At 40.0% G+C, this 27,604-nt stretch overlaps 1 protein-coding gene across 1 annotated transcript in view; it reads left to right on the top strand.

The window, feature by feature from the left end:
• Positions 1-14,613, top strand: part of ift81 (intraflagellar transport 81 homolog) — an 83,052-nt gene extending 68,439 nt beyond the window's left edge. Inside the window, exons 14-19 of the mRNA XM_028824224.2 lie at positions 809-898; positions 6,804-6,890; positions 10,470-10,541; positions 10,649-10,734; positions 11,023-11,068; positions 14,047-14,613. Coding sequence (XP_028680057.1) covers positions 809-898; positions 6,804-6,890; positions 10,470-10,541; positions 10,649-10,734; positions 11,023-11,068; positions 14,047-14,226 — 561 coding nt within the window. The 3' untranslated portion in view covers positions 14,227-14,613. The remainder of the gene's footprint in view (positions 1-808; positions 899-6,803; positions 6,891-10,469; positions 10,542-10,648; positions 10,735-11,022; positions 11,069-14,046) is intronic.
• The last annotated feature ends 12,991 nt before the right edge of the window (positions 14,614-27,604 follow it).

Here is a 27,604-nt window from a genome sequence, read left to right as displayed (position 1 = left end):
ACACACACACACACACACCAAGCACGCTCTAGGGACAATTTAGAATCGCCAATGCACCTACCCTGCATGTCTTTGGCCTGAGGGAGGAAACCCATGCAGACACCGGGAGAACATGCAAACTCCACACAGGGAGGACCTGGGAAGTGAACCCGGGTCTCCAAACTGCGAGGCATCAGCGCTACCCACTGCGCCACCGTGCCGCCCTATGGAGTCCAATGTACATTAAATACAGACTAACATCTGATACACATTTACTATTTATTTATTTATTGAGCTTCCAGGGACTAATAAAGATCTGTCAGTCTACCTACCTGTCTGTCTTCTATCTGTCTATATATTTTAGTTAGTGCCTTTGAAGCATCTGCTGCCACTGTGTGTTTAAGTGAATGAATTAGTTATGTTTTATATGCCTTTCATATTTATCTGTTTATGAAAGGAACAATATGGCAGATAGATGTGAAAGGCATTATATAATATTATGGATTCATTCATTTAGGAGAGTGTTATCTATCTTTATTATAGTGTGCCTTTTACGTCTGTCTGTCCATCTATCTGTCCATCCATCCATCCTTTCCTCCCTCATGTGGTAGACTACACAAAAATAAATTGTATGCATCATATAATTTCTCAAATGTAAGCATTGCTGTTGTTTGTACTCTGCATACTTAAACATGGAAGGCTGTGTGTTACTGTGATATTTTACTCAAACGGTGCTGTTTGTGCTCATCATGTATAACCCCTTACTGTTAGTGCATTTGGATACACATTGCACACTTTTGTTAAACTTATAAAACTGTATTTCTTTCAGGTAAAGAAGCTAAACACCCTAATTTCAGAAAGGAAGTCTGCACTGGCTCCACTTATCAAGGAGCTAAGACCTTTGAGACAGAGGTGCCAGGTGAGTTTTACCATGAAGTAAGCGTTGTGCTATAACGGGGTGGGGTCACCTGGAATCAAAAGGCTTTAGGGTTTATTGAAGATGTTGAAGTACTTGAGGTGGCAGCAGCAGATTATTTCACAAAGATCCAAGAAGGTCATTTTGTTATAGTTTTTCTGCCAATCTCTCTGTGGCTTCTGGAATTTTAGACAAAATGTGGCATTTTTCCGTGCCCATTATAACTCCAACAGGTATTGTCTTATACATACTGCATAAAAGGCCAATGCTTTTTAATGAAGTATATTTGGTTGCTAAATAATCTTAGAGCATATAAACCTATACTTTAAAACAATATTTATTTGCTATCCCCTTTTTATTTTTATTTATTGTTTATACTGGAATTTTTCTTCACATTCCTGGCTTGAATATTTAAGGTGTAGTTGCATTAACTCTGTCCACTCATCATTATGAAGAAAACAGAAAAGCTGTCCACTGTTGTTGTTGATGCAGTACCTCAGTGAGGATCACAAAGTATTTGATGTTTTATTATCCAATGCTCATAATTCTTTGGTGAAATTCAAATTAAAAAAGTGGGTAGCGCTTCCAGTGCTTAAATTCAGGGAGATTGGACTAACACACTGTCAAGCATAAGTAAAGCAGTAATGCCTTTTGTAAACATACAACCTTTATGAATCGTGGATCATGCACACATGGGCTTAAGCAGTAATGTGAAATATCAAATCTGTTTTTTTGTACTGTGATAGTAATTATACAAATATTAAGTACAAAAACATGTGCCCAACAACTTACATTGCAATATAAACTGAAACAGGAGGAGAACACTTCCTAGAAGGCAACGAAAAAGAAAGGCACGGGCGTGTGGCTGAAAGAATATAAGCATATTATTTATGAAACACTTTTTTTTTTTAAATTTATTGATTTTATTGTCATCATTCCATACAAATAGATCCAATTTTTACAAAAAATAGGATTGAAAGCAAATCAACCCCCACCCCTGAGAAAGAGAGCATGGCCAACGGAGTAAAACATAAAGCTAGTAAAAATAAATAAATTGATGAGTTTAATAGGCGAATAAAGATAAATGGAGAAGAAAAAGAAATGGGAAGAGAATCTGCTTCCTCAGTGCTTTAAGAGCTTATTCTAAAATATTATTGATTAGATCCTGCCAGGTTTTGAAAAAGTTCTGCACAGATCCTCCAAGTGAGAATATGATTTTTTCAAATTTCAAATAATATTAAACATCAGTTACCCACTGACTTAAAAGAGGAGAGTTAGGATTCTTCCAGTTCAGGAAAATAAGTCTGCGTGCCAATAGTGTAGTGAAGGCAATCACAGTTTGTTTGTCCTTCTCCACTTTAAGCCCATCTGGAAGAACACCGAACACAGCTGTTAATGGATTAGGAGGGATTGTGACACCAAAGCTGTCTGAAAGGCAGTTAAACATTTTGGTCCAGAATGATGTTAATTTGGTGCAGGCCCAAAACATGTGACCCAGTGAGGCTGGAACTTGACTGCAGTGTTCGCAGGTTGGATCTTGCCCTGTAAACATTTTGGACAGTTTTAAGCGAGACAGATGTGCTTGATATACGATTTTGAGTTGAATAATTGTATGCTTTGCACATATGGAGCTTGAGTGAATTCTCTGCATTGCTACCTTCCACTCCTTTTCTGATATGTTGAGTGAGAGATCCTTTTCCTATTGTCCTCTTGGATATTTGAAAGGGAGGGACTGTAAAATGATTTTATATATTGCAGAAATGCTGTCTGAGTCCTCAAAACTGAGCAATATTTTTCCAGCATAGAGGAGGGTGCGAGATGAGGAAAATCGGGCAGGTTCTGTTTAACAAAGTTTCTAATTTGAAGATAGAGAAAGAAATGTGTTGCTGGAAAGTTAAATTTAGAATGTAATTGTTCATAGGAAGCAAAGATGTTGTCTATTTAAAGATCTCTAAGCAATTTAATCCCAAATGTTTTCCAGATATTAAAAACTGCATATGTTTGCGAGGGTTGAAAAAGGTGGTTCTCATGCAGAGGTGCCACAGATAAAAGATTCTCCGTCTTAAAATGATTTCTACATTGGTTCCATATTCTGAGTGAGTGAAGCACAATTGAGTTATTAGTATATTGGCGATAACTTGCATTTATTGGGGCACAAAGCAGGGAGTATAAAGAAGTACTGCAGGATTTTATTTCTATTACGGACCAAGCCTGTGTATGTTCATCTATTTGTGTCCAGGTTTTTATAGCTTGTATGTTTGCTGCCCAGTAATTAAACTGAAACTTAGGTAGAGCCATGCCACCTTCTGCCTTAGGTCTTTGTAGGGTCGCTCTTTGGAAACGTGGATGTATTATGGTTATGATTGAATCTAATTGCTTAAAGAATGATTTATTGATATATATTGGAATGTTTGGAAATAAAAAGAGACGCTTAGGAAGGATATTCATCTTAACAACGTTAATTCTTCCAGCTAGAGTGAGATGAAGGGTTGACCATCTGTGCACGTCTTGCTTAATTTTTTCCATACAGACGGTGAAATTTTGTTGATAAAGAGCTTTATGTTTACTTGTGATATTTACCCCTAGGTATTTAAACTGATCTGAAATAATAAAAGGGAAGGTGTCCAATCTAATATCGTATGCGTGAGAATTCACTGGAAAGAGCACACTTTTATTAACAGACCAGAGATCTTTTCAAATTCTGTAAGTGCTGTTAAAACTGCAGGCACAGAATTTTGTGGGTCTGATATATACAGTACCATATCATCTGCATATAGAGAAAGTTTCTGTTCAAGTCCCTTCTCTGATAATCCCCTTTATCTGATAAGCATTTCGACAGTGATCTGCCAGTGGTTCAATGGCGATTGCAAATAGCTGTGGTGACAAGGGGCACCCTTGTCTGGTACCACGTCCTAGTTTAAAGTAGTCTGAACAAATGTTGTTAATACAAACTGAAGCTCCTGGATTGGTATACAGTAGTTTGATCCATGCACAAATGTTCGGGCCAAACCCAAATTTCTCTAATGTAGTGAAAAGGTAGTTCCATTCAATCATATCAAATGCTTTTTCTGCTTCCAACGATAATAATATCTCTGGGGTGTTTGACTTTGCAGGTGAATATATTACATTAAACAGGCGTCGAAGATTGGAGGCTAAGTGTCGGCCTTTCATAAATCCAGTTTGATCTTGTGATATTACCGAAGGCAGCTCTTTCTCCATCCTTCTAGCTAGGACTTTGGAGAGTATCTTAACATCATTATTCAGGAGTGAAATTGGTCTGTATGATGCACATTGTAACAAGTCCTTATTTTGTTTAGGAAAGACGGTGATTAATGCTTGGCGAAAAGTTTGAGGTAGAATTTGATTGTCTCTAGCTTCTGTAAATGTTGCTAATAAGAGGGGAGCTAGCTGACTGGAGAATTTCTTATAAAATTCTACAGGGTAGCCATCAGAGCCTGCTGCTTTCCCGCTCTGAAGTGACTTTATAACAATTCTGATAGCGCCAGAGGTTTCTCCAATTCCTCTGCACTAAGAGTATCTATTTGTGACATCTGTAATGCATCCAGAAATGCATTAGATTGTGCGTTGTGTTCTTTAAATTCAGAATAATATAAGGATTTACAGTAATCCCTCGCTATATCGCGCTTCGCCTTTCGCGGCTTCACTCCATCACGGATTTTATATGTAAGCATATTTAAATATATATCGCGGATTTTTCGCTGCTTCGCGGGTTTCTGCGGACAATGGGTCTTTTAATTTCTGGTACATGCTTCCTCAGTTGGTTTGCCCAGTTGATTTCATACAAGGGACGCTATTGGCAGATGGCTGAGAAGCTACCCAGCTTACATTTCTCTTTCTCTTGCGCTGACTTTCTCTGATCCTGACGTAGGGGGATTGAGCAGGGGGGCTGTTCGCACACCTAGATGGTACGGACGCTAGTCTAAAAATGCTGAAAGATTATCTTCACGTTGCTATCTTTTGTGCAGCTGCTTCCTGAAACGACATGCTGCACGGTGCTTCGCATACTTAAAAGCTCGAAGGGCACGTATTGATTTTTGCTTGCTTGTTTTTCTCTGTCTCTCTCTCTCTTTCTATGCTCTTGACGGAGGGGGTGTGAGCTGCCGCCTTCAACAGCTTTGTGCGGCGGTGCTTCGCATACTTAAAAGCCAAACAGCCGTATTGATTTTTCTCTGCCTTTATGACAGTCTCTGCTCCTGACTCCTTTGAAGAGGAAGATATGTTTGCATTCTTTTAATTGTGAGACGGAACTGTCATCTCTGTCTTGTCATGGAGCACAGTTTAAACTTTTGAAAAAGAGACAAATGTTTGTTTGCAGTGTTTGAATAACGTTCCTGTCTCTCTACAACCTCCTGTGTTTCTGCGCAAATCTGTGACCCAAGCATGACAATATAAAAATAACCATATAAACATATGGTTTCTACTTCGCGGATTTTCTTATTTCGCGGGTGGCTCTGGAACGCAACCCCCGCGATGCAGGAGGGATTACTGTATAGTAATCTCTAAATGTGTGCATTATATTTTTATGGTTAATGATTTTATCTCCGTTCATGTTGGTGATTGCTGGGATTGCATTGAGAACTTCTTGCTTGTGGATTTGTTGAGCTTAGAGCTTATTAGCTTTCTCTCCGTGTTCATAGTAATGATGTGTTGATTTAAAAATGAGTTGTTCAGTTTCTTTGGTTGTTAGGAGGCTGAGCTCTGAATGCAGAGCCTGCCTTTTCCTATGAAGAGCCTCACTTGGACACCTGGCATGTTCTTGATCTATTCTAGTAATTTCGCTGGTTAGCTCTGATACTTTGTTGGTTTTAGTTTCTAATTTATTTCTATGGGAAAGATATGAAAGGATTTTTTGAAAAGTAGCTGACTTTCCAGTTTTGATGTCTCTTTTTATTGAATAAAAATCTCCGTAATGTTTACACTGAACTAATGAAATTTTAATGGGGAGCTAAGTGTTTCTAATTAAGTTGTGTTACATGTTAAACTGTATGTGTAAGTTGAATGATTTTTTTATATACAGCACATTTAAAACAAGCATAGCCTATAGCACTGTTTGTCCTTTTGTTCAGATACAAATAAGCACATTAATGCATATATAATTAAGGAGTGTGCTAAAGGGCATGGAGTGTACATTTAGACAAAATGAAAGCTCTGCCAAGGACCCAAATGGCCCAAACACCCAAATCCCTCCAATTCTTACACAGTAAAAATAAAAAAGATTGAAGTGATGTAGTGCATTGTCATTGGTGATGTCGGACTGAAAAGAACATGGTGTGATCCAGCGCTTCCCTTCTTCCTTTGGACTCAGTCTGAAATCATTTGGAGTACAGGGAGACTAGTGGTGGAGACAGAACTGTTAAAACATACTTTAATAAACACAGTTAAAATGAATAAAGTTTCAACATCATGACTTGTTAATCACTTTGGATAAAATGCCATGAGTATACATTTCATGTATATGATAAGAATATTAGTGCATTTTGATACTGGGAGGTAGTACATGCAAAGCACTTACTAATCATAATTGTTAGCTTTCTTAGATTTTTAAGGGGTAGTTATGTACTGTAAGTCCATATTGCTGATCTGTGAACAAATGAAAAGTCTAGCAGGACTAAACCACATGGTTATCTGTAAGCTTGCTTTATGTCTTATTTTCCTCGTAGAATTCAACAAATATGTGTACTGACAGGAATCAGCAGGGAGTCCTCAGCTGTGTGGCACACTAACGTTTCACCCCACGTGTAACAGTGTTAAGCCTGGTGCTTGGTCTTCACAAGCTTTTGGATTGAAGCGTTTGCTAACAGCCAAGGTCTCCCTCTGTGACTGGCAAGGACACACATTGCTGGTTCCCTTGTTTTCACATACAAATCTTAACACTTTTTCACACCAGGAACTTACTCAGGAGCACGAAGAAAAAAAAGCCCAGTATGATAGCTGTGCAGCAGGCCTGGAGAGCAACAGATCAAAGCTGGAGCAGGTAAGATAAAGACACGGCAGATGTCCGTGTCTTTCATTTGCTAATTAATGAAATTGTAAACACTCTAGAAATGACATATCAAAGAGCAAAAAGCTGTTTCATTTAATTTCAAAACACAGAAGGGTATTTCCTTATCTGAGCTCTTCAAAAAGAAAGCTCTTTGAAAATTTTGGAATCAATAAGATCAGTTATTTTGTGATGTAACACTGAAGTATTTGGAACATTCTTTTAACATTTAAAATGACTGTACATCCATCATCAAACACCCTTAATTGAGTTCCAGGGTGTGGAGGCCGTTCTGTCTCAGTACTGTGTTTAAGTATTGGACACAACACCGGCCACCAGTCGAATGTTTGCACACTCGCGCACACACACCCACCCACTCAGACTAGTTACCAGTTAATTTAAGGGGCATGTATCTTTGGGATATGGAAGGAGAATCTGAGAACCCTGATAGCAACCCATGCAGGAACACCGAGAAGGGGCATATTCATCATAGTGCCTAGTTCAGGATCCAAACCTTGGACCTCCTGCCACTATTTCTTTCCACCCTGAAAATGGAGGTCCCAAATGTGGAAAAGTTCTGTAAGTGGACAAATACTCTTAATCATGGGGCACACATTGTTAGTAAAATTACAGAAATATGTCACATATGGACAAGAATGATGCCTTACGGCCTTATATTGATAATAACTTAGCTTTGTGATATTTTATGCAAAGCAGTGTACAAATCATTGTGTATTTAATAAAAGACCACATTTTTCATGTTGAAGTTATTTCTCCACATTCTGTATATGCATTTGACCCACAAAATTGGGTTCAAACTTTAATTGCCTTCTGTCCGTTGAAAACAAGATACCTGTACTGGCGCTTTACATTGCAGTCTATGGGGCATGGAGGAAAAGTGTAAAAACTTACCAAATACATCCATTTTTCAAGCCAAGACAGTTGTCGATTATTGAGCCATGTCTTACAGTTACATACAATTGTAAAATAGTATAGACCTGTCATTTTTTGTGCAAAAAACCACCAATATTATGAGATTCAGCCATTTTAGAAGAACACTAGCCATGTGTGGAAGCTCAGAACTTAGCCATCCTGTGCAATAACCGTTCGGTTTCCTCTTGAAAGACCAAATCACAGTAAACTTTTTTCACGCCAAGTGGTGTTTTGATATTTAAGTGACAATTTGCACAAGCGAACAGAAGGTGTATCCTTACTTTGAGAAGAATTATATCAGGAATATGCGATAAAATGATTATTTCCAGATCTCTTTTGTTGTCACAAACATGCTTTAGAAACATGGAAGGCACCAATCAATACTCGACAGGTGTCCTTGCCTGATAAATGGACATATTTGGGAAGTTTTTAAGCTTTTCCTCGAAGCCCCATACCCTCCGTTGCAAAGCCCCAGAGCATCCATCCATCCATTTTCCAACCCGCTGAATCCGAACACAGGGTCACGGGGGTCTGCTGGAGCCAATCCCAGCCAACACAGGGCACAAGGCAGGTACCAATCCCGGGCAGGGTGCCAACCCACCACAGAAAGCCCCAGAGCAAGATATATATACATTTTTTAATTTATAGAAAGCACTTAACTTCACAACATCATTTTGCATGGCAAATTCATATATACCTGTGACAGTGTGGTTTGGCCAGAACCTGCCAGCATTGATAACATAACCAAGGGATGAGCCGGGCAAATGAAGACACTCACAATGCAAGGGGTAGGTGTATAAAGTGATACAGTGCTTTTATTTAAAACAAAGTCAAACAAACGCAAATCAATGTGTCCAAATAAATAGTGAAGTGCCCTTCTTCACCAATAAATAAATACATAATCCTTTTAAACTGTGACAATCCGTGAGTTTGAAATCAAGACTTAAAATGAGAATAAAAATCAACAACACAGTTATTTGGTCAGTGTTCCTTCCACTCTTAGATGAACACAGCACAACTCCCTCTTCGTCTCCCCATCTCCCCCATTACTTGCTTAGCCGGCAGAGACTCCAGCAGCTACGGTCCTCACCAACTCAACCCTCGTCTTAGCTACCTCGAGCGGCATTGGACAGACCCCTCGGTGTCGGTTGTCCACTCATCATCCTTCTTGCTCGCTCTGGTGTGCTTCAGATCCCTAGGGTAGGACCCCCCCACTTGATCTCGATCACACCCACTCCGCAACAAGAAATCTGTGAGCACCAATCCTTTGTGAGGCCATCAGTCGTGCTGCCTGTCACACATTCGTTCGTGAAGAAATAACTTCAACTTGAAAAATACCAAACTTGGCCTTTGCCATAGTGATGCTGAGGAAGACAAAAATGGTGTATCGATTATTATTGCGGCTTCATTGTGCTACGGTCTTGGTTTGGCTACTAGCAGGAATTCCACTTAATATATGGGATTTGCATGTAAAGGACTGATATTGCAGCTAGAGTTGCTTCAAGGATCAGCTCTGGTCTCGTTTAGCCCTGCAAAAAATGTCTAAAGAGATGGATGGACAGACGGGTACATTTCTCAAATGTAGTCTTCACATGTTAAATATCTCATTTATAGAAGTCAGTAGTGAGGGCTGAATAATCCACCTTATGAAAGAGCCAGTAAGACTCTTCGTATCAATAAAAACAAAACCAAAAACTTATTTTGATGAGGAAGACATAGCTAAACTGATTTGCTCATACAATACAAGAATCCCATACAGTGCCATGACAAATTTGTCTTTGAGGCTTTGCATAAAGTATGAACAATCACTTAAACCAAACCTACCATTCCGACTTTGCACCTGTTCAAAAACTGCAACAGAATTTCAGTTACCGAGTAACTCAGTCTGATATTTGTCTGCATTCAGTCTTCCATATCCATCTCTTTTGAAACCAAAGTATAAAGTTACTCTTAGTTCGAAAGGTTTGGGGTCATACATCTCCCACACTTTTTTCACTGACAATTTGACATACCCAGATGAAATCCTCCTGCCCCTTCAGTCCTGTTCCTTTGTTTTTCTGTGAGGGCGTAGGAAGCTTGATGGTGGGTGGTGACCTTTGTTTCAGCCTCTACCAACGCTGGGTTTACAGCCCATGTGACTCTATTATTTGTAGAGCTGCACAGGCCATCTTCCCAGCATCACATTTTTTCCTTGTTTTCTTGGAAAGGTTAGCCTGCCCTTGACCCACAGGCCAAGCCAAGCCAACATATAATATCTTGGGATTTTATCTTTTAAGTCCCATTGAATTTAACAGTGGAAGTGAAATGTTCATTGTGTTTCAGACTGACTTAACATGGTAGTCTGCTTCTTAATAACTTCTACTTGTTACGTCTCCCTCAAATACATGAAGAGCAAGCGACCTACCTAGTGTATTGTAATAATCATTTTCTTGTACAACTAAAAACGAAACATTTCTCAAACTCCCAACAACTCTCATTAACCTGATTAATTATATTTTAACATTAGGGCACAGTACTTTGCATTAAAGAAATGGTTGGAGAACACATTTTCCAAAGGGGAAATAAACATAAAGAATTATTTGTATTACTTTGCATTTTCATCAGTTATATTCCAATACACTTTATTTTGTATGTTTACAGGAGGTGCGAGCTCTTAGAGAAGAAAATATTCAAGAGGAAAGCAGATACCATTACATCGATTGCATGAAAGCCGTAAGTAAAGATGAAAAATTAACAAGCCTTTGTACGGAAAGGTGTTCCCAGTGTATGGTGAATTCAGTGTCCTGACATAGCTACATTCCTGTTCTTTTATCTGGAAGGTCACTGAAATGCAAATTCAGAGGGCTGCAGATGAAACCAAACTTTACGTGTCGGCAGAACCTCAGGACAGAAGAAGAGCTATTAGGTAGGCTTTGCAATCTCGCTTACATTGTGTGTTGAACAGTTGTAAATAAAGTTTTGATGTGTAGATCAATTGTGTTGGGTCATCCGTCTTATCATGAAGAGCAAGTTATTTTGTTTATGTCAAGATTGCACTTAGTAAAATGAAACGATTAGGAGTCTGTAGTAATCTATCAGTCTCCTCTGTCGATTTAGCCTACTAGAGAACTATTATGTGCTTACAGTTTATAGTAGTAACATGTTCCTGGTAATATTTTGCAAATAACATTGACTCTCTTACTTTTCCTTGTAGGGAGCAATACACAAGGAATATTCTTGAGCAAGAGAATTTAGGAAAGGTAAGGTGAACATTTCCAGATCCGACTTGTACAGGATAATGGGATCATGAAATTGCACAGGCTGTGTTATCTCATGTAAGGTTAGAATGGCCAAAAAGGGCAGTTCAATTGTTGTTGATATCTGTAACTGATCCTCTGAAAAATGATAGCACCAGCCTTTCTGCACTCGGCTTCCCTTTGGGAAGAATATGATCTGCTTGGAAAGACGTGAGCCTGAACATAACGGTGCATTCTCGCTAAACCATTTGGAAAAGGAACTGTAATTTAGACATGACAAAGCATGCCAGCCGTTAATGTAAGATGTATATAAGGCAACCTGCCTGTAGTAATAAATTACAAAAAATGTCAACCCTTTTCTCAGCCATAGAAGATGAATGAGGTAAGCAGATGATAATTTGATCTCTAGGAGTCCAGCCTTCTATGTGGTTATTCCAATGTACTGCCAGAGCTAAAAGTATCTTCATACCAATTCCAGGATCAGTGAATGCAGGGATTTCCCAGTTTCCTATTGATATTTGGCTCGCTTATCAACACAGGACACTTTTATTTTGTGCTTTGAAGTGTAACATAAATACTCATGTTGCTTCATGTGTAAATATTTCCTCAACCACTTCTGGAAATGCAAATGTGGACTTTTCTGAATTGTTTACACCATTTGCTATTATCTTAGATGAAATGTGTAACTGCTTCGAGAAACATGCAGAAACTTTGTAGTTTTGTATTTTTTTTTTTTTTAGAAATGTCATGATTGTACAGTATATGATTGTATTTGTTATCACTATAGAGTTCTTGTTATACAGTGTGTTAATTATAGATTGCATTATTTCAAGCAATAATCACTTGAAAGAGAAAATAGATGTATTTATACAAGGGTAAATAACAAAAAAAAATCGGGAGTGGTCTCCCCTCGGAGATGGGAATGCATATTTGAGGAGTAAACAGCAAAACAATGATTATATTTTTATACTATGTACATTAAAGAACCATCAACATCAAATCAAGTTAATAATATATTGAACAATTATTATAAAAGTAACCTTGAATAAATCGGACTCTGCAGCTGCACGAATAAAAGGTAAAGTGCCACTTCCGGATAGATAGATAGATAGATAGATAGATAGATAGATAGATAGATAGATAGATAGATAGATACATACATACATACATACATACATACATACATACATACTTTATTAATCCCAAGGGGAAATTCACATTCAAATTCACTTTTTAATGGTTAGTGGAAATAGCTCAAATCTACGTTCTGTACCTGATACTTATATGCAAGATTTCGTTGTGTACTCAAGTTATCATGTTTATACACACACACACGCGCGCGCACACACACACACACACACACACACACACACACAGACAGGCACACAAACATGATTCCAAAAAATGGTATTTTCGGACTCGTGGAGGTCTAAAACGTCGACATTCATTAAAATCTTGAAGTCAAATTTTTGGACAATTCCAATACTTTCCCTATACTTCATATATGAGAAAGTGATAAAGACAATTTGAAAATTACATGGTAACCAAATGGAGAAAATCTGAGACAATACAACACATTCACAATGGCTTGTGAGTAGTCTGAACACACACAGTGCAGCACTAGTCTAGTTGAAGACAAAGTAAAATGAACATGGACGCTCCTCTGTGGGATTGCACCATTTATTGAACAGTGCGCTGCAGTGTTATTTCATTGGACAGAGAGAGTGAAATATGCTGAAATTCACCGAAGGATGTTGGCTTAGTATGGAAGTAAAAATATTATGGATGGGTAGAAAGGTTCAAATCAGGTGGAATAAGCATAACCGATGAAGCTCAAACTGGGCCAACCATCAGTATCGCTCAGACAAGCTCACGTCAACATGGTGAATGCCTTATTCAGAGAGGACCAACAAATTATGTTGCCTGCTATTGATGTACATTTGTCATATCAGCTATGGATCTGCACATGTCATAGTGCCTGGTGACTTGTGGTACCATAACATTTGTGCAAGATGGCTACCCAAACAGGTTACTGATCTGCACAAGCCAACATCGTTCTGTGAATTTCAGCAGGTTTCACTCTCTCTGCCCAAAGAAATCTCACTACAGCGCTTTGTTCAACAAATGGTGTAATCCCACAGCGGAGAGTCCATGTTCATTCGACCTTGGCTTCATCTAGGCTAACAACAGTGCGCTGCACTGTGTGTCTTTGTACTACCCATAAGCCATCATGGAAGAGTTGTATTGTGTCAGCTTCTATTCATTGCGGTTACTGAGGGATTTTCAAATTGCCTGAACATTTTTGATTTACCCTAATTGTTGATATTTAAGAAGATTGATCAAAAAGGTTTGTGTCTGACCTATTAAGAAGAACACCAGTAAAACAAAAGCAGTTTTATTTTTCAAAATAATCCACTTGAACACTTAACACGCTTCTTATAACATTCACAAAACATTTCTGTGCCACTCAAATGTGTCTATCATTGGCATAGTGAATCCCACCAGTGTAGTTGTTCAGATTGAGATTTCCTGCACGATGGCAATGTCTTCTTCTTTTGCCAATACCGTAGGCCAGATTGTGTCATCTTCTAAAGACACCTTGACACATTGGACTTCGTGTTATGTGAAGCACGCTGGGACTTGTGCATGTGGAATGGGCTAAAATTAAACTGTAAATATTGTTTTCTAGCCTTGACCACAGTTGATTTTTTTGACTTGATTCCCAAATAAGAAACATTCCCTATAAACCACAAATCCTAGAAATTGTAACTGGACGTATTTTAGAGCTCATCTTTGGCCACTTCTAAAGTCTGCACCATAGAATAGCCCTTTCAGTTTTATCCTTCATCCCTCTGATCACCCATTGTATATGGGCTGCTTTCTTTTTCATAAGCATCTTGCAAGTGCTTTGTCATGCTACTTGCTTAATTAAATAAAATTAACACGTGCTACTTTCTCTGATTTTGTTTTTGTCTTTGTAGAAACTGCGTGATAAGCAGAAAGAGGTGCGAGAGTGTCATGGTCCAAATATGAAACAGGTGAAAATGTGGCGTGACTTAGAGCAGCTGATGGAGTGCAAGAAGCAGTGCTTCATGAAGCAAAACCAAGCGTCCATAGGACTGGTTATCCAGGGTGGTGGGGAAGACAGGCTGGTCCTGTAAAAGTTCTGGGTAATCTCACATGTGGGAGACAGCGTTATCCCCCAAAATATAATGCAGTCACAGAAAATGTTTTGTAATTCTCTTTTTGCCACATTGTAAATTCATGTCTGCTTTATGCTTGTTATAGTATAGTTAGTCTTTATTTTCTGCTTAATTCTGTGGTGAAGTTTTGTTTCATTATTTTCATGTGTATTTATGATGAACTTTAAGCCACAAATTAAAATATAAACTGTACATTGTGTGATATAATGAAAGTATTCATTCTGCATATGTATTGTGTTACATTCTTATTAATAAGTCTTCTCAAATGGGTATACTTGATTTACTTTCCCTTTAGCCCCTCCATTTGCTCAAGTGTTAGGGAAAATGAATTAATTAATGACTAAATGTCGAGTTTCCTTTTTGTATAATGCTTTGTTTTAACTTCATCATTCAGTTCAAATACTGTGGTGGGCTGGCCCCCCTGCCCAGGGTTTGTTTCCTGCCTTGCGCCCTGTGTTGGCTGGGATTGGCTCCAGCAGACCCCCCGTGACCCTGTAGTTAGGATATAGCGGGTTGGATGACGGATGAATGGATGGATTCAGTTCAAATAGGACGTTATATTGGTTTAATTCAATCTCATATACAGTAATCCCTCGCTATATCGCGCTTCAACTTTCGCGGCTTCACTCTATCGCGGATTTTATATGTAAGCATATCTAAATATATAACGCGGATTTTTCACTGCTTCGCGGGTTTCTGCGGACAATGGGTCTTTTTACTTCTGGTACTCGCTTCCTCAGTTGGTTTGCCCAGTTGATTTCATGTAAGGGACGCTATTGGCGGATGACTGAGAAGCTACCTAATCAGAGCACGCAGTTAAGTTCCTGTGTGCTGCTGATTGGCTCAGCGACGGAGTGCTGCATTAACCAGGAAGTCTCATCTCACTCATTCAGCATTAACGTGCTACTGCTTCAGGGGCCATGTCCAAGCGCCAACAGAAGATGCAAATGATTGCAGAAAAGGTAAAAGTTTTGGATATGTTGAAGGAAGGGAACAGCTACACCACTGCAGGACACCATTACGGCATCAATGAGTCCACGATTCTTTTTATTTAAAAAGGAGGAAAAGCATATAAGATCTACGGCCGCAGTGTCCTTTAACCAGGGCGCAAAACGAGTTGCAAGTGGACGTGATAAGGCAGTAGTCTGGATGGAATCTGCTTTAGGGATTTGGATTGAAGAGTGCTGGAAGAAGAACAACGGCGATGCTACACAGTCGCCTGAAGAGGCTCCTTTAGAAGAGCTGTAACGCTATCCTTTGTTGTGCAGTAAAATTAAACTCATCGTTATCGGACAAGTCGTCGTGTCATTGTTGGTGAGTAACCATAATTAATTATCTACGTTCAGTACTTTTTACATGTACATAGTTTAGTGTCACTGTACACACATTTTACTGTATACAATTTTTCTTGCATTGTACGTTTTTATTGCTGGTGGCCTGTCTGTCGTAATGGCTGAAACATGTGATATCGGAGACGCTCGATATCTTTAAAATAATATTTAGGTTTTACTATATATAAACTGTGTTTACATACATAATTTCAACAAATCTTACCTAATATCTAAGAGAATACAAAGGGTTTATGCTGTATAATTGTGCGGGAAATGTTTATGGTAGTGTGGGAGAGTTTATAAGGGCTTAAAATATATAAAAAGAACCATATGACCATAAGGTTTCTACTTCGCGGATTTTCACCTTTCGCGGGGGGTTCTGGAACGCAACCCTCGCGATGGAGGAGGGATTACTGTAGATGCTTAAAGTATACAGATTGTGGTTTGCCTTTGCAGCAGGGGTCTCCAACTCCAGACCTGAAGCACTATGGTGGCTGCAGGTTTTCATTCTAAGCTTTTACTTAACTAGTGACCAGTTATAGCTGCTAATTAACTTTGTTTCCTTTCATGTTAGTTGCCTTGGCATTTAATACTCAAACCCCCTTAATTATTCTTGTTTTCCTTAACTAGTAGTCAAATAATACTGAGATACAAAATGAGCCAACACGTGACCAGCTAAGATGTGTCCATCACACAGTATCTGAAAATAAAGAAAGGTGAAGGTTTCAGTAATGTTGATCCACTCGGGTTCACAGAAAATCTTCACGGCGTTCACAGAGAAGAGGTAAAAAGCAGTTTTTGAAATATCTACTGTGGATGAATGAGAGCACCAACAGGCCATGAAATGAAATAATGGTTTTAATTAACAACAAGAATTGTCATCTCATTGAGAAGCTGGTTGGAGTTTGAGGCCTCCTACTAGCTGGTCATCTCTTGGCTCATTAACATCTTGTCTCATTTCTGTTTGGCTCTATGCCATTTAAGGAACAAATCAAGCGATTCAGAGGACTGAATCTAAAAAAACAAGTTAATTAAAGTTAAGGGAAAAAGAAGTTAATTAGCAGCAAAAAGCAGTCACTAAATAAGTATAGGGCTAGAATGAAAACCTGCAGCCACAGTAGCGATCCAGGACCAGAGCTGAAGACCTCTGCTTTACAGATATTCAGGTAAAATCTGACCTTAGTGTTTTATTCCTTTTCATTAAGGTGTAACATAACATGCCTTTTTTTTCCCCATTCTTCAAAATTTTCATGAACAGAAGCCTTTTCTACAGAGAAAGCAAATAACACAAAGAAACTACCTTACATAATTCGGAGTGTTGATGAGACAGCCCACACATTTGTTCTTTCGGATTGTACTTAGGGGCTGAGCAGTTACATCTTGTCATATTAATGGATTGAAAACACAAACAAAACAAAGTTTCCGGCAAGAACACAAGTAATTGGTGTGGTTAGCATGGGGACCTCTGGAGGACCTCTGGGCTCAGCCTGCCACATAAAGTCTGCAGTTATCATTCATATCCCTACTAGTGGGATATCTCAAATTTGATGGGATGTCGTAAACTGCTGTGTACAGCAATAAAAAGAGAAATAAGTTTCATCCATCCATCCATTATCCAACCCGCTATATTCTATCTACAGGGTCACGGGGGTCTGCTGGAGCCAATCCCAGCCAACACAGGGCGCAAAAGACCATTTTCAATTTCATATAGAGTAAAACATTAGGGACTAGATCCCGAGTCCTATTCTGTGATTTGTCATTTAATTTCAGTCAGATGTGACATGTTTACAGCATAAAGGCAAATGTAACCTACAATGAAAAAGCCAGTCATCTATCAAGTAAGATTCGAGACGGATACTGAGCAGATTTCTCATCTCTCTCATCTCTACCAGCATTAAAATATCTGTGCTGGTGTTTTTTTGCATAATTTGACTAATCTAGGTAAGCTAAACAAATGCAAGCTGTGTCTCTGAGACAACCTCGTTTAAGGAGAAAGAGGAACCGCGTCAACTAATAGATAAGAAGATACTGTTCCTCTGCATTCAACATAATTTTAAATAATTCTTAAAGAGCTACATTTTCTTAACTTTATTTAGATACCCAGTTGTTTTAATTCAGACAGTATATAGTGCATGTTGTATGACTGATTAAAAGTAATTAGATGCGTTCAGCATGAAATATTTGCATTTAGATTTGTTGATGTATGTATTGAAAGATAAATGATAACAATAGCTGTAGAAATCTACCATGGACTATTTTTGTACTGTAAGTGATATCCTTTATGCTTCACTGATTTATACTGTAGAAGATGAAGTGCAGAGTGCTGCATTTACAGTAGTTTTACCTTATTGTTTTACTTCACACTGCATGTTTGATGAAAGAAGTTCCAGTAATAAGCAGGCATTCAAAGTGACTAATGTCTCAATAAGAAATCTGCCTTGATTTGATTTTCCAGACACTTTCAGTGTCAATAAGCCACAAGAGCAGGCCAGGACCTTCACTAGCTAGCCCAAAAAAAGGCTCACCCAAACCAGCCAGTCCCCTAAATGCAACCAGTAGGCTTCGGCCTACACAGCCCTATAAATTAGATGCTTGCTTTTAAAGTTCAAAAATGCAAACAAAAATCCCAAATTTAAAAAAAATGAAATGCCTTACAAGGGAGAGAAACTGAAAATTCTGACTTGTAATCAAAAGGGGAATGAAAATTTTGAGAAAAGAGAATAATTATTCAAAGACGACGAAATAAATAAAGTTGCAATACAGAACAAAGCTGACCAGTCCCAAAACACACCCAAAGAGCAGAGCACAGAGACAGAAGTACAAATAATCACAGTCTGGTGAAGTGAGCTAAAGGTCTGAGGCGGTGTGAATTGTTAAGGCTCTGGGAAGGCATATTGTCGACATGCGGCCCCAGGTTAATGATAAGAGAATCTTCCGAACCTGTGTGCACATGCAGATGTGCATGGGTCGGCCGATTTCCTCATTAGCGCCCTCAGGTTCATAGTTAAGGACAGGGCTGGATTAAGAGCTTTGGGGGCCCGTAGCACATTTCAAATTTGGGGGCCCTTTTGGTCTGCATCATCTGAAGTTTAGATTCTGAACAGTTCAAACCAGACTAAATAATTATTTTACTCTCGATTATAATAAGAATCTTATAATATTTATGTGAATTTTATGTGTTGGGCCCCTAAAGTTTTGTTGTGTAAGAAATGTACAGTTTAAAAACGTAAAGATAATATTTTTAAAGACCAGTTTTTCAATGCTACACTTTTTCATTAAATATTGGGTCCACCATCTGGGGGCCCCCGAAATTGCGGGGCCCGTAGCATATGCTACATGTGCCTACTGGTTAATTCGGCACTGGTTAAGGAACATGAGGCCACTGAAGTATAAAGGGAGCCTGAGTAGGAAGTTAAAGGAGTTAGAATCATGGCTGAGCCGGTGCTGCTACAGAGGAGAGGAGGAAGGAGGATGGAACTGTGACCCATGAGAGGAGCAAGCAGTCACTCCTGCTGAGTGCTTAAGGTACCTGAGCGACCAACTGCTTCCAAGTGGGCTCCCACATAAGGCCGAGAGAGAAAGGAGTGGAGCTTGGGGTTCTGAACAGATGAAAATGATGGCATCAGGAACATGCACTGGACGCAGTGGAATAAAGAGTTGACTGCACCTGATGGATGACATTTCTCTTGCTGAGGAGACCATAACAAGTAAGCAGATGAGATTTCAGTTTGAGACATTAGACGTTGTTAACTTATCACTTTCTTTCTTTTATACTGTTTAATTTAATATTGATTTTATATCAGTATGCTGCTGCTGGAGTATGTGAATTTCCCCTTGGGATTAATAAAGTATCTATCTATCTATCTATCTATCTATCTATCTATCTATCTATCTATCTATCTATCTATCTATCTATCTATCTATCTATAGTGCCTCTCATATCTATCTATCTATCTATCTATCTATCTATCTATCTATCTATCTATCTATCTATCTATCTATCTATCTATCTATCTATCTATCTATCTATCGATTTTTACTTCCAGTGGACAATGCTTTTTATTGAGGGTTTATTATGAAGACCACATTGCACCTTGCTTTTGTTTTGGAACACTTTATTGTTTGATCTGTTGCAATAAAAGCAAAAGCACATTTACGCTACCTCTTGCTCCGTGTGTATGTGTGTCCTCATTGCCCAGTCCATTCTCAGTCTTGACTATCGATGTCCCCCCCATTCAAGGATGGTAATGCCAGTTGAAGGCAACTCGGGTGCCACACACAGAAACCAGAAAATCCCAACACAGTGAACCACTGCTGAATGCTCTTTTCTGGCCAGAGGGAGGACTCGGCAGCTGTGATGTCAATGTATGGGATTATTATTATCGAAAAAGTGTCAGTCCTCCTTACCAGTGAATACCAGCACACTTAAAGCTCTGGTTCTTGTATGTAAAATCATTTCAAATTTGTCAGCGTATTGACAGCAGAATGTCTCTTTTTTGCAATTACTGCCCAGTTTTGGGGTTCAAAATTAAGCAAACCTATTTTAAATTGCACTTTGTCCCTAGTGAATGTCACCACAGTTTGTTTTACAGGTGTAGCGCATGTGCTTTCCACAGCTCAAGCAGGTGTAGCCTATTTGACTTGGTCAGCTGGTGAGTGAACCAGAAACCTTCAGTTTCACAGCCCAGTGGCTTAGGCTTAGCCATTTGCAGCTCGGATTAAACATCTCACATTTCAGCTGTTGCATCTTTTTTATTTTGAGATTGCGTCCTGCATGAATGGCGCTATATGAGACAAATGCTGCTTCATACATTTGTTAAAAATGAAAGGAGATGCGTATCACTTATGGTTCAATAAAAGGCTGGCAGAGTAAACAGCATGGCAAGTGAGCCAAGATTTTAGAAGGTGCGCTTTCTAGTAATATTTCACGTTTGCAAAATCTGGCAGAGCAGTATAATAAATTCCAGTTCAGTGCATTCCCAGTTACTTTTAGTAACTTTTGTAAAATAAGCAGTGATACAAAGATCATGCACTTTAGTTGGCAATTTCTTTTCACTGTCCAATCAGCATTAAGCAAATCCCCAACTTCCATTCTGACACAATTTTAAGAATTCGGCTCTCAGTGTGTGTGTCTAAAGATAAGAGTCAACAAAGTGCCCCTCCTGTGATGGTCTGCGTTATTTCTGGAAACAACAGATATGACCTTGGACAGATGTGCCTTGCCAATTTTGGAGTTAGATGCGGCCTCTGGTGCTGTAGCTGTAGGATAGCAGTAGGGTAAAAAACCTCAGCACGTCAAGGGAAAAAAGAAAAAGATGTGCTTATTGTAGGTGATCTTAAATCTTCTCAATGAGAGCCTTTATTTTAGTGTTGTGATGGGGTGTAAAAATGGTTTAGGGGCAACAAAGGCGTTAAATTACATCAGTTGTCATGGTGGATTAAAGAACGTGAAACATAAAAATAAAGGCTTCTGAATGCTTTGTGCCGACGGTGCAGCAGCAAAGTGACTAAGTGCTGTGCTGGAAGGCTAACACACTTTGGGTACGATGGCGTTTGGTCAGTAAGTCGTGGTATATTCAACTAGATTGTCTTTACCACATTGATTGTTGTATTTTATTTTTGCTGACCTCTTGGCTTGAATAAAAGCCTTTTGGTAAATGTCAGACCCCCGTGACCCTCTAGTAATGGATGGATGGATCACAGATTTTGCACATTACAAATGGCGTAAGTGTCATGCTTTTTATACTGTTAGATATAGTCCATAAAAAAAGAGACTTTGAAGTCACTGGGGCACCACCTCTTTAAATTTAATAAACTGACATTCGGCTCAAATATTAATATGAGTATTACGCTGAACGAAAAACAAAAAACACATTGTAAACCTCGGCGCTTCAGATCTTCATCCTATTATGGGAACATGGAGGCTGTGGATTTTTCTCGGTCATCCCTTTAAAGTCGTGTGCATTTTTTGCTTTGTAGCTTGTAGGGAAGCCTTCTGTTCAGAAAAGGAAAAACAAACAGAATAAGGAAATGAGATGAGATGGGCATAATGATAAGGGAGCGTGCTGTACGGACCGCTGGAGCCTAGTTAAGAACGCCAAGGAGAGCTTGATAATATCAAATATGTTGTGTTACTAAATCAAAAACAGACCGTGGACAGTATAACTGTTATGTGACAGGAGTAAGTTATCAAACGGCTTATCAAATGCTGTAGCATGTATTAAAACGAGTTTGCAATCGCAATGTAAGAAACTCGTTCTTGTTGCCGTATTCAGTCTTATAAAGCAGGGGTACTCATTTATGGTCATGGAGGTCCGCAGTGGCTGCAGTTTCATAATTAGAAACCAAGCTTAGCAGATAATGAAACCTGGTATTTAATACTAAACGTTATCCATATGTTTTGTGGTCCTTCCCTTCTCTTTCATTTATTTCAAAACATTGCACACAGACAGATAACGTCACTTCATGAGGCAGACACGGGTTTAAGTGGAAGCCGCTATGCTGGAGAGCTGCTGTTTCCTTTGTCATTTGCCCCTCATTATTGACCGAGGGCCGACTGAGAAAACCTTGATGCGGTTGTTTAAAACTAGAATAGGCAATTAAGGGTTCATGATTGTGAACAAAGCCATATGAATTTATTAGTTACTAGTAAATAAACGGGTTCTAAATAAGAAAATGCTTAAAAGCGAAAACCCGCAGAGACTATTTAAGGTACCCCTGTTATAAAGCATCTGGACTAGTGACCGAGGTGATACAATTATTGGTGCATTGCTATCAATTAGGCAAAAGACAGAATTTCAGGTATTAAATAACTGGAGTTTACAAGTTTTTGACCCAGCTAATCCCATTAAACTCCATGTCATCATTTACAGTTTGTCTGACGGCTTACTGCTCTTATGTCTGCCTTAATCACATATTGAAGTGCCAGTGTAGAGGTTAATGGACAGGCCTCTGCTCTTACCTTGTAAAGGCCTCATAAAATACTCCTTCTTTGGCTTTGCAGTTTGATTACATTTTGTTCAAATTCTACCCAAGTGCCATACCATGACCTCCACTTTTTATGCTGTAATGTTGTTAAGACACGATAAGAAAAAGATGGGGAATATGGTAAAGAAATCAATATGTCAGGATGATTAACTTCAGTGGTGCACTTACATGTGAACCTTTGAAACAAGATAAAGGTATGGCTGTATGCTGAGTCAACAGGACTTGGGCAGCCGCTCACTTACTTTTATTGTCTGATAATATGCTAGAATATTAAATGAAAAAAGATATTTAAAAATTGGGCGGGGCGGTGGGTAGCGCCGCTGCCTCGCAGTTAGGAGACTTGGGTTCGCTTCCTGGGTCCTCCCTGTGTGGAGTTTGCATGTTCTCCCCGTGTCTGCGTGGTTTTCCTCCCACAGTCCAAAGACGTGCAGGTTAGGTGCATTGGCGGTCCTAAATTGTCCCTAGTGGGGTGTGTGCCCTGTGCTGGTCTGGTGCCCTGCTCAGGATTTGTTCCTGCCTTGCACCATGTGTTGGCTGGAATTGGCTCCAGCAGACCCCGTGACCCTGTAGTTAGGATATAGCGGATTGGATAATAGATGGATGGATGGATAAGATATTTAAAAATACACATACTGTATAGGGTGGCACGGGGTGGTAGTGCTGCTGCCTCGCAGTAACCTGGGTTCGCTTCCCAGGTCCTCCCTGCGTGGAGTTTGCATGTTCTCCTCATGTCTGCGTGGGTTTCCTCCCACAGTCCAAAGACGTGCAGGTTAGGTGCATTGGCGATCCGAAATTGTCCCTAGTGGGGTGTGTGCCCTGCGGTGGTCTGGTGCCCTGCCCGGGATTTGTTCCTGCCTTGCATTCTGTGCTGGCTGGGATTGGGGACCCCGGTGACCCTGTAGTTTAGCGAGTTGGACACTGACTGACTGACCTACTGTATAAAAAGTCTGAATTAGCCTCAACCATCCTAACTTAGGGTGTTCATAAGAAGTGTAACAATTTAATTTGTGAGGTAGATGCGCAATATTAATAAACAAGAATAGCTCCATCAGATATGTAAAATATAAAAATGCGTCCCACAGTTTAAATGTTCAAACTCTTTAACATTCTCAATTGTGGTAGTGCTAGGGTGTTGTACCGTTTTAGCCATTATGAATGTAGAAATTTGCCATTTTTCACCCTATAGAGGGCTGGTAAAATCAGATTTGTAATTGCTGCCCTTGAAATAGTCAAACAATACCCCACGTGCTTATGTTTGAAATGTGTCATTCTGAACCTTCAGAGAGAGCAGCTCTTAGAGGGCTAGGACCACCAGTAAGGAGTCAGATATTAAAACTAGGATCATATTCACAATCACCAAACCTTTTCATTTGTAAATTTAGACTCCTTGATGAAACAAGGGTTGCGGGTTTTACGCGGTATGATTGGTCACTCGCTGTCTCAGAGTTGTCCGTCCTTGTTTCTGCTGTGCTCAATGGCGCCTAAACCTCACAAAAGAATTAATGTGACCTTGAAGAAATCCCCAGCCTAAGTAGTGGTCAGCAGTCACACAGAACGACCCCAAAGTGACTGACCAGCAGCCGGCGCTACAGTTTGTCTGTCCTGCTAGAACACGGGTGTCGAAATCCGGGCCTGGAGCGCCGCAGTGGCTGCAGGTTTTCATTCTAACCATCTTCTTCATTAGTGACCAGTAGTTCCTGCTAATTAACTTCTTTTGTCTTAAGTTTTAATTAACTTGACTCAGGCCCCTTAGTTGTCTTTTTCCTTAATGAGCAGCCAAACAATAATGAGACACAAAACGAGCCAAAACAACTGGTGTCCATCACACATTATCTGAAAATAAAGAAAGGTGAAGGTCTCAGTAAGGCTGATCTCTCAGGTCACCAAAACATGTTGACGATGTTCTTGGAAAAAACAAAAAAAATCAACAGTTTTGGAAATGTTTGCTGTGTCAGAATGAGAGCAGCAACAAGCCATGGAATTAAATAACAAGCTTAATGAACAGCAAGAATGGGCTTCTCATTAAGAGATTGGATGAAGTTTAAAATCTCAGTTTGGCTTGTTTCACGTCTCATTTCTGTTTGGCTGTCATTTAATGGAGAAAGGAATCAATTCAGAGGACAGAATCCTTAAAAACAGGGCTATGAAAATGAAAGGGAAAGAAGTTAATGAGCAGTGAAAACCGATGAGGATAAGGATGAGAATGAAAACCCACCAGGCCCGGAGTTTGACACCCCTGTGCTAGAACAGTTTTGATCCCACCCCCAATCTAAAATAATTTTGTGAAAAGGAGTAACTTTGACCCCTTGTGTCTCATTAGGTGATCGGTTGATGTGGCCTGCACAACTTCAAGTCCTGATCGTTTGTGATGAAGTCACCTGTTGTTTTACTCTTTATCATAAAAGCGTAATTTCCTATAAAAAGATGGCCTAACAGTGAGGGGGACCCCCCCAAAACCTCAACATGTCGCACAACTAAACATTGAGACGAGTCGAATGGTATATCATATGTGGAGGGGCTGGGTCTCATACCGGTGACTCAAAGTGGCACCGGACCAAACAACTGATGGGATTTCATTTCACGTGTTTCGAAGAGCACTGGAGGCGAGCAGCACAAAGTTGAGTGGGCAGTGCAGAATTTCAGCTTGCTTATCATCAACTGAGGTGCACAGCAGAACATCGGGGTCTGTCCAGAGCCTTGTGTGTCTTGTTTCTTTTTATTTTTAGCCCCCTGAACCGCAGCAGCAACAGCCATTTGTAGCTAAATATCCTGTGCGTTTTCATCAGAAGGACATTTTCTGGTCTTTTTTGTTTTTAATCTACATCAGAATGACAGCTATGTGCGGAATGATGACTCGATGCCAGATGGCATCTCGAAATGAAATAATACACTTTTCTAGGTTTCTTTTTCATATTATAAGTTAGTGTCTGTCATAAGAAGTATTTGAAAATTCATAGGCTTCCTTGCTTTCGCATAAATGAGACCCTGAAGTAATTTCATCTTTCAGACGAAATAATGAAACTAATTAATTTGAAGAAGAACTCCGTCCATTCTGTCTCTGAATCCATAATTTCTATCACAATGTGGCGAGCCTTAGACTTGTTCCATTTATACTGCTTTAAAAACGTGTTTGTTATCAACCAATTTTTATATAAAGCCTGTGCAGAGTTGTGGCGCAGTGGTAGCGCAGTAAGGGGACCTGGGTTCGCTTCCCGGGTCCTCCCTGCGTGGAGTTTGCATGTTCTCCCCGTGTCTGTGTGGGTTTCCTCCCACAGTCCAAACACATGTAGGTTAGGTGCATTGGCGATCCTATATTGTCTTAAGTGGTGTGTGTGTCCTGCAGTGGGCTGCTGCCCTGCCGAGGATTTGTTCCTACCTTGCACCTTGTGCTGGCTGGGATTGACTCCAGCGGAACCCTGTGACCCTGTGTTACAATATAGCGAGTTGGACGATAGATAGATAGATAGATAGATAGATAGATAGATAGATAGATAGATAGATAGATAGATAGATAGATAGAGTGAAAGGTTCTATAGATAGATAGATAGATAGATAGATAGATAGATAGATAGATAGATAGATAGATAGATAGATAGATAGATAGATAGATAGATAGATAGATAGATAGATAGATAGATAGACACTACATAACAGATAGATAGACAGATACTTTATTAATCCCAAGGGGAAATTCCCATACTCCAGCAGCAGCATACTGATGAAGAACAATATTAAATTAAAGAGTGATAACAATGCAGGTATACAGATAGACAATAACTTTGTATAATGTTAACGTTTATCCTCCCGGGTGGAATTGAAGAGTCACATAGTGTGGTGGAGGAACGATCTCCTCAGTCTGTCAGTGGAGCAGGATGGTGACAGCAGTCTGTCACTGAAGCTGCTCCTCTGTCTGGAGATGATCCTGTTCAGTGGATGCTGTGGATTCTCCATGATTGATAGGAGTCTGCTCAGCACCCGTCACTCCACCACAGATGTCAAACTGTCCAGCTCCATGCCTACAATAGAGCCTGCCTTCCTCACCAGTTTGTCCAGGCGTGAGGCGTCCCTCTTCTTTATGCTGCCTCCCCAGCACACCACCGCGTAGAAGAGGGCGCTCACCACAACCGTCTGATAGAACATCTGCAGCATCTTATTGCAGATGTTGGACGCTCGCCACAACAGTCTGATTAGCATCTTATTGCAGATGTTGAAGGACGCCAGCCTTCTAAGGAAGTATAGTCGGCTCTGTCCTCTCTTGCACAGAGCATCAGTATTGGCAGTCCAGTCCAGTTTATCATCCAGCTGCACTCCCAGGTATTTATAGGTCTGCACCCTCTGCACACAGTCACCTCTGATGACCACGGGGTCCAGGAGGGGCCTGGTCCTCCTAAAATCCACCACCAGCTCCTTGGTTTTGCTGGTGTTCAGCATTGCCAGTAATAAGTTGGACTCCACCAGGGCTGCCCTTTGTCACCGATTCTGTTCATAAGTTTTATGGACAGAATTTCTAGGCACAGCCAAGGAGCGGAGGGGGTCTTGTTCGGTGACCTCAGAATCTCGTCTCTGCTATTTGTGGATGACGTGATTCTGTTGGCTTCATCAGACAGTGACCTCCAGCTCTCACTGGAGTGGTTCGCAGCTGAGTGTGAAGCAGTGGGGATGAGAGTCAGCACCTCTAAATACGAGGCCATGGTTCTCAGCCGGAAAAGGGTGGAATGCTCTCTCCGGGTTGGGAACACAGTACTGCCTCAAGTGGAGGAGTTCAGGTATCTCGGGGGTCTTATTCACGAGTGAGGGAAGAATGGAGCGGGAGGTCGACAGACGGATTGGTGTGTCATCCACAGTAATGCAGGCTCTGCAATGGTCCGTCGTGGTGAAGAGACAGCTGAGCCAAAAAGGCAAGGCTGTTGATTTACCAGTCGATCTACGTTCCTACCATCACCTATGACCACGAGCTTTGGGTAGTGACCGAAAGAGCAAGATCGCGGATACAAGCGGCCGAAATGAGTTTTCTCCGC

Source organism: Erpetoichthys calabaricus, chromosome 18 (genome assembly GCF_900747795.2).
Source record: "Erpetoichthys calabaricus chromosome 18, fErpCal1.3, whole genome shotgun sequence".
In the NCBI taxonomy this organism is placed as follows: Eukaryota; Metazoa; Chordata; class Cladistia; order Polypteriformes; family Polypteridae; genus Erpetoichthys; species Erpetoichthys calabaricus.
Note: the sequence above shows the minus strand (reverse complement) of the source record. Positions and strands in the feature narration are given on the sequence as shown.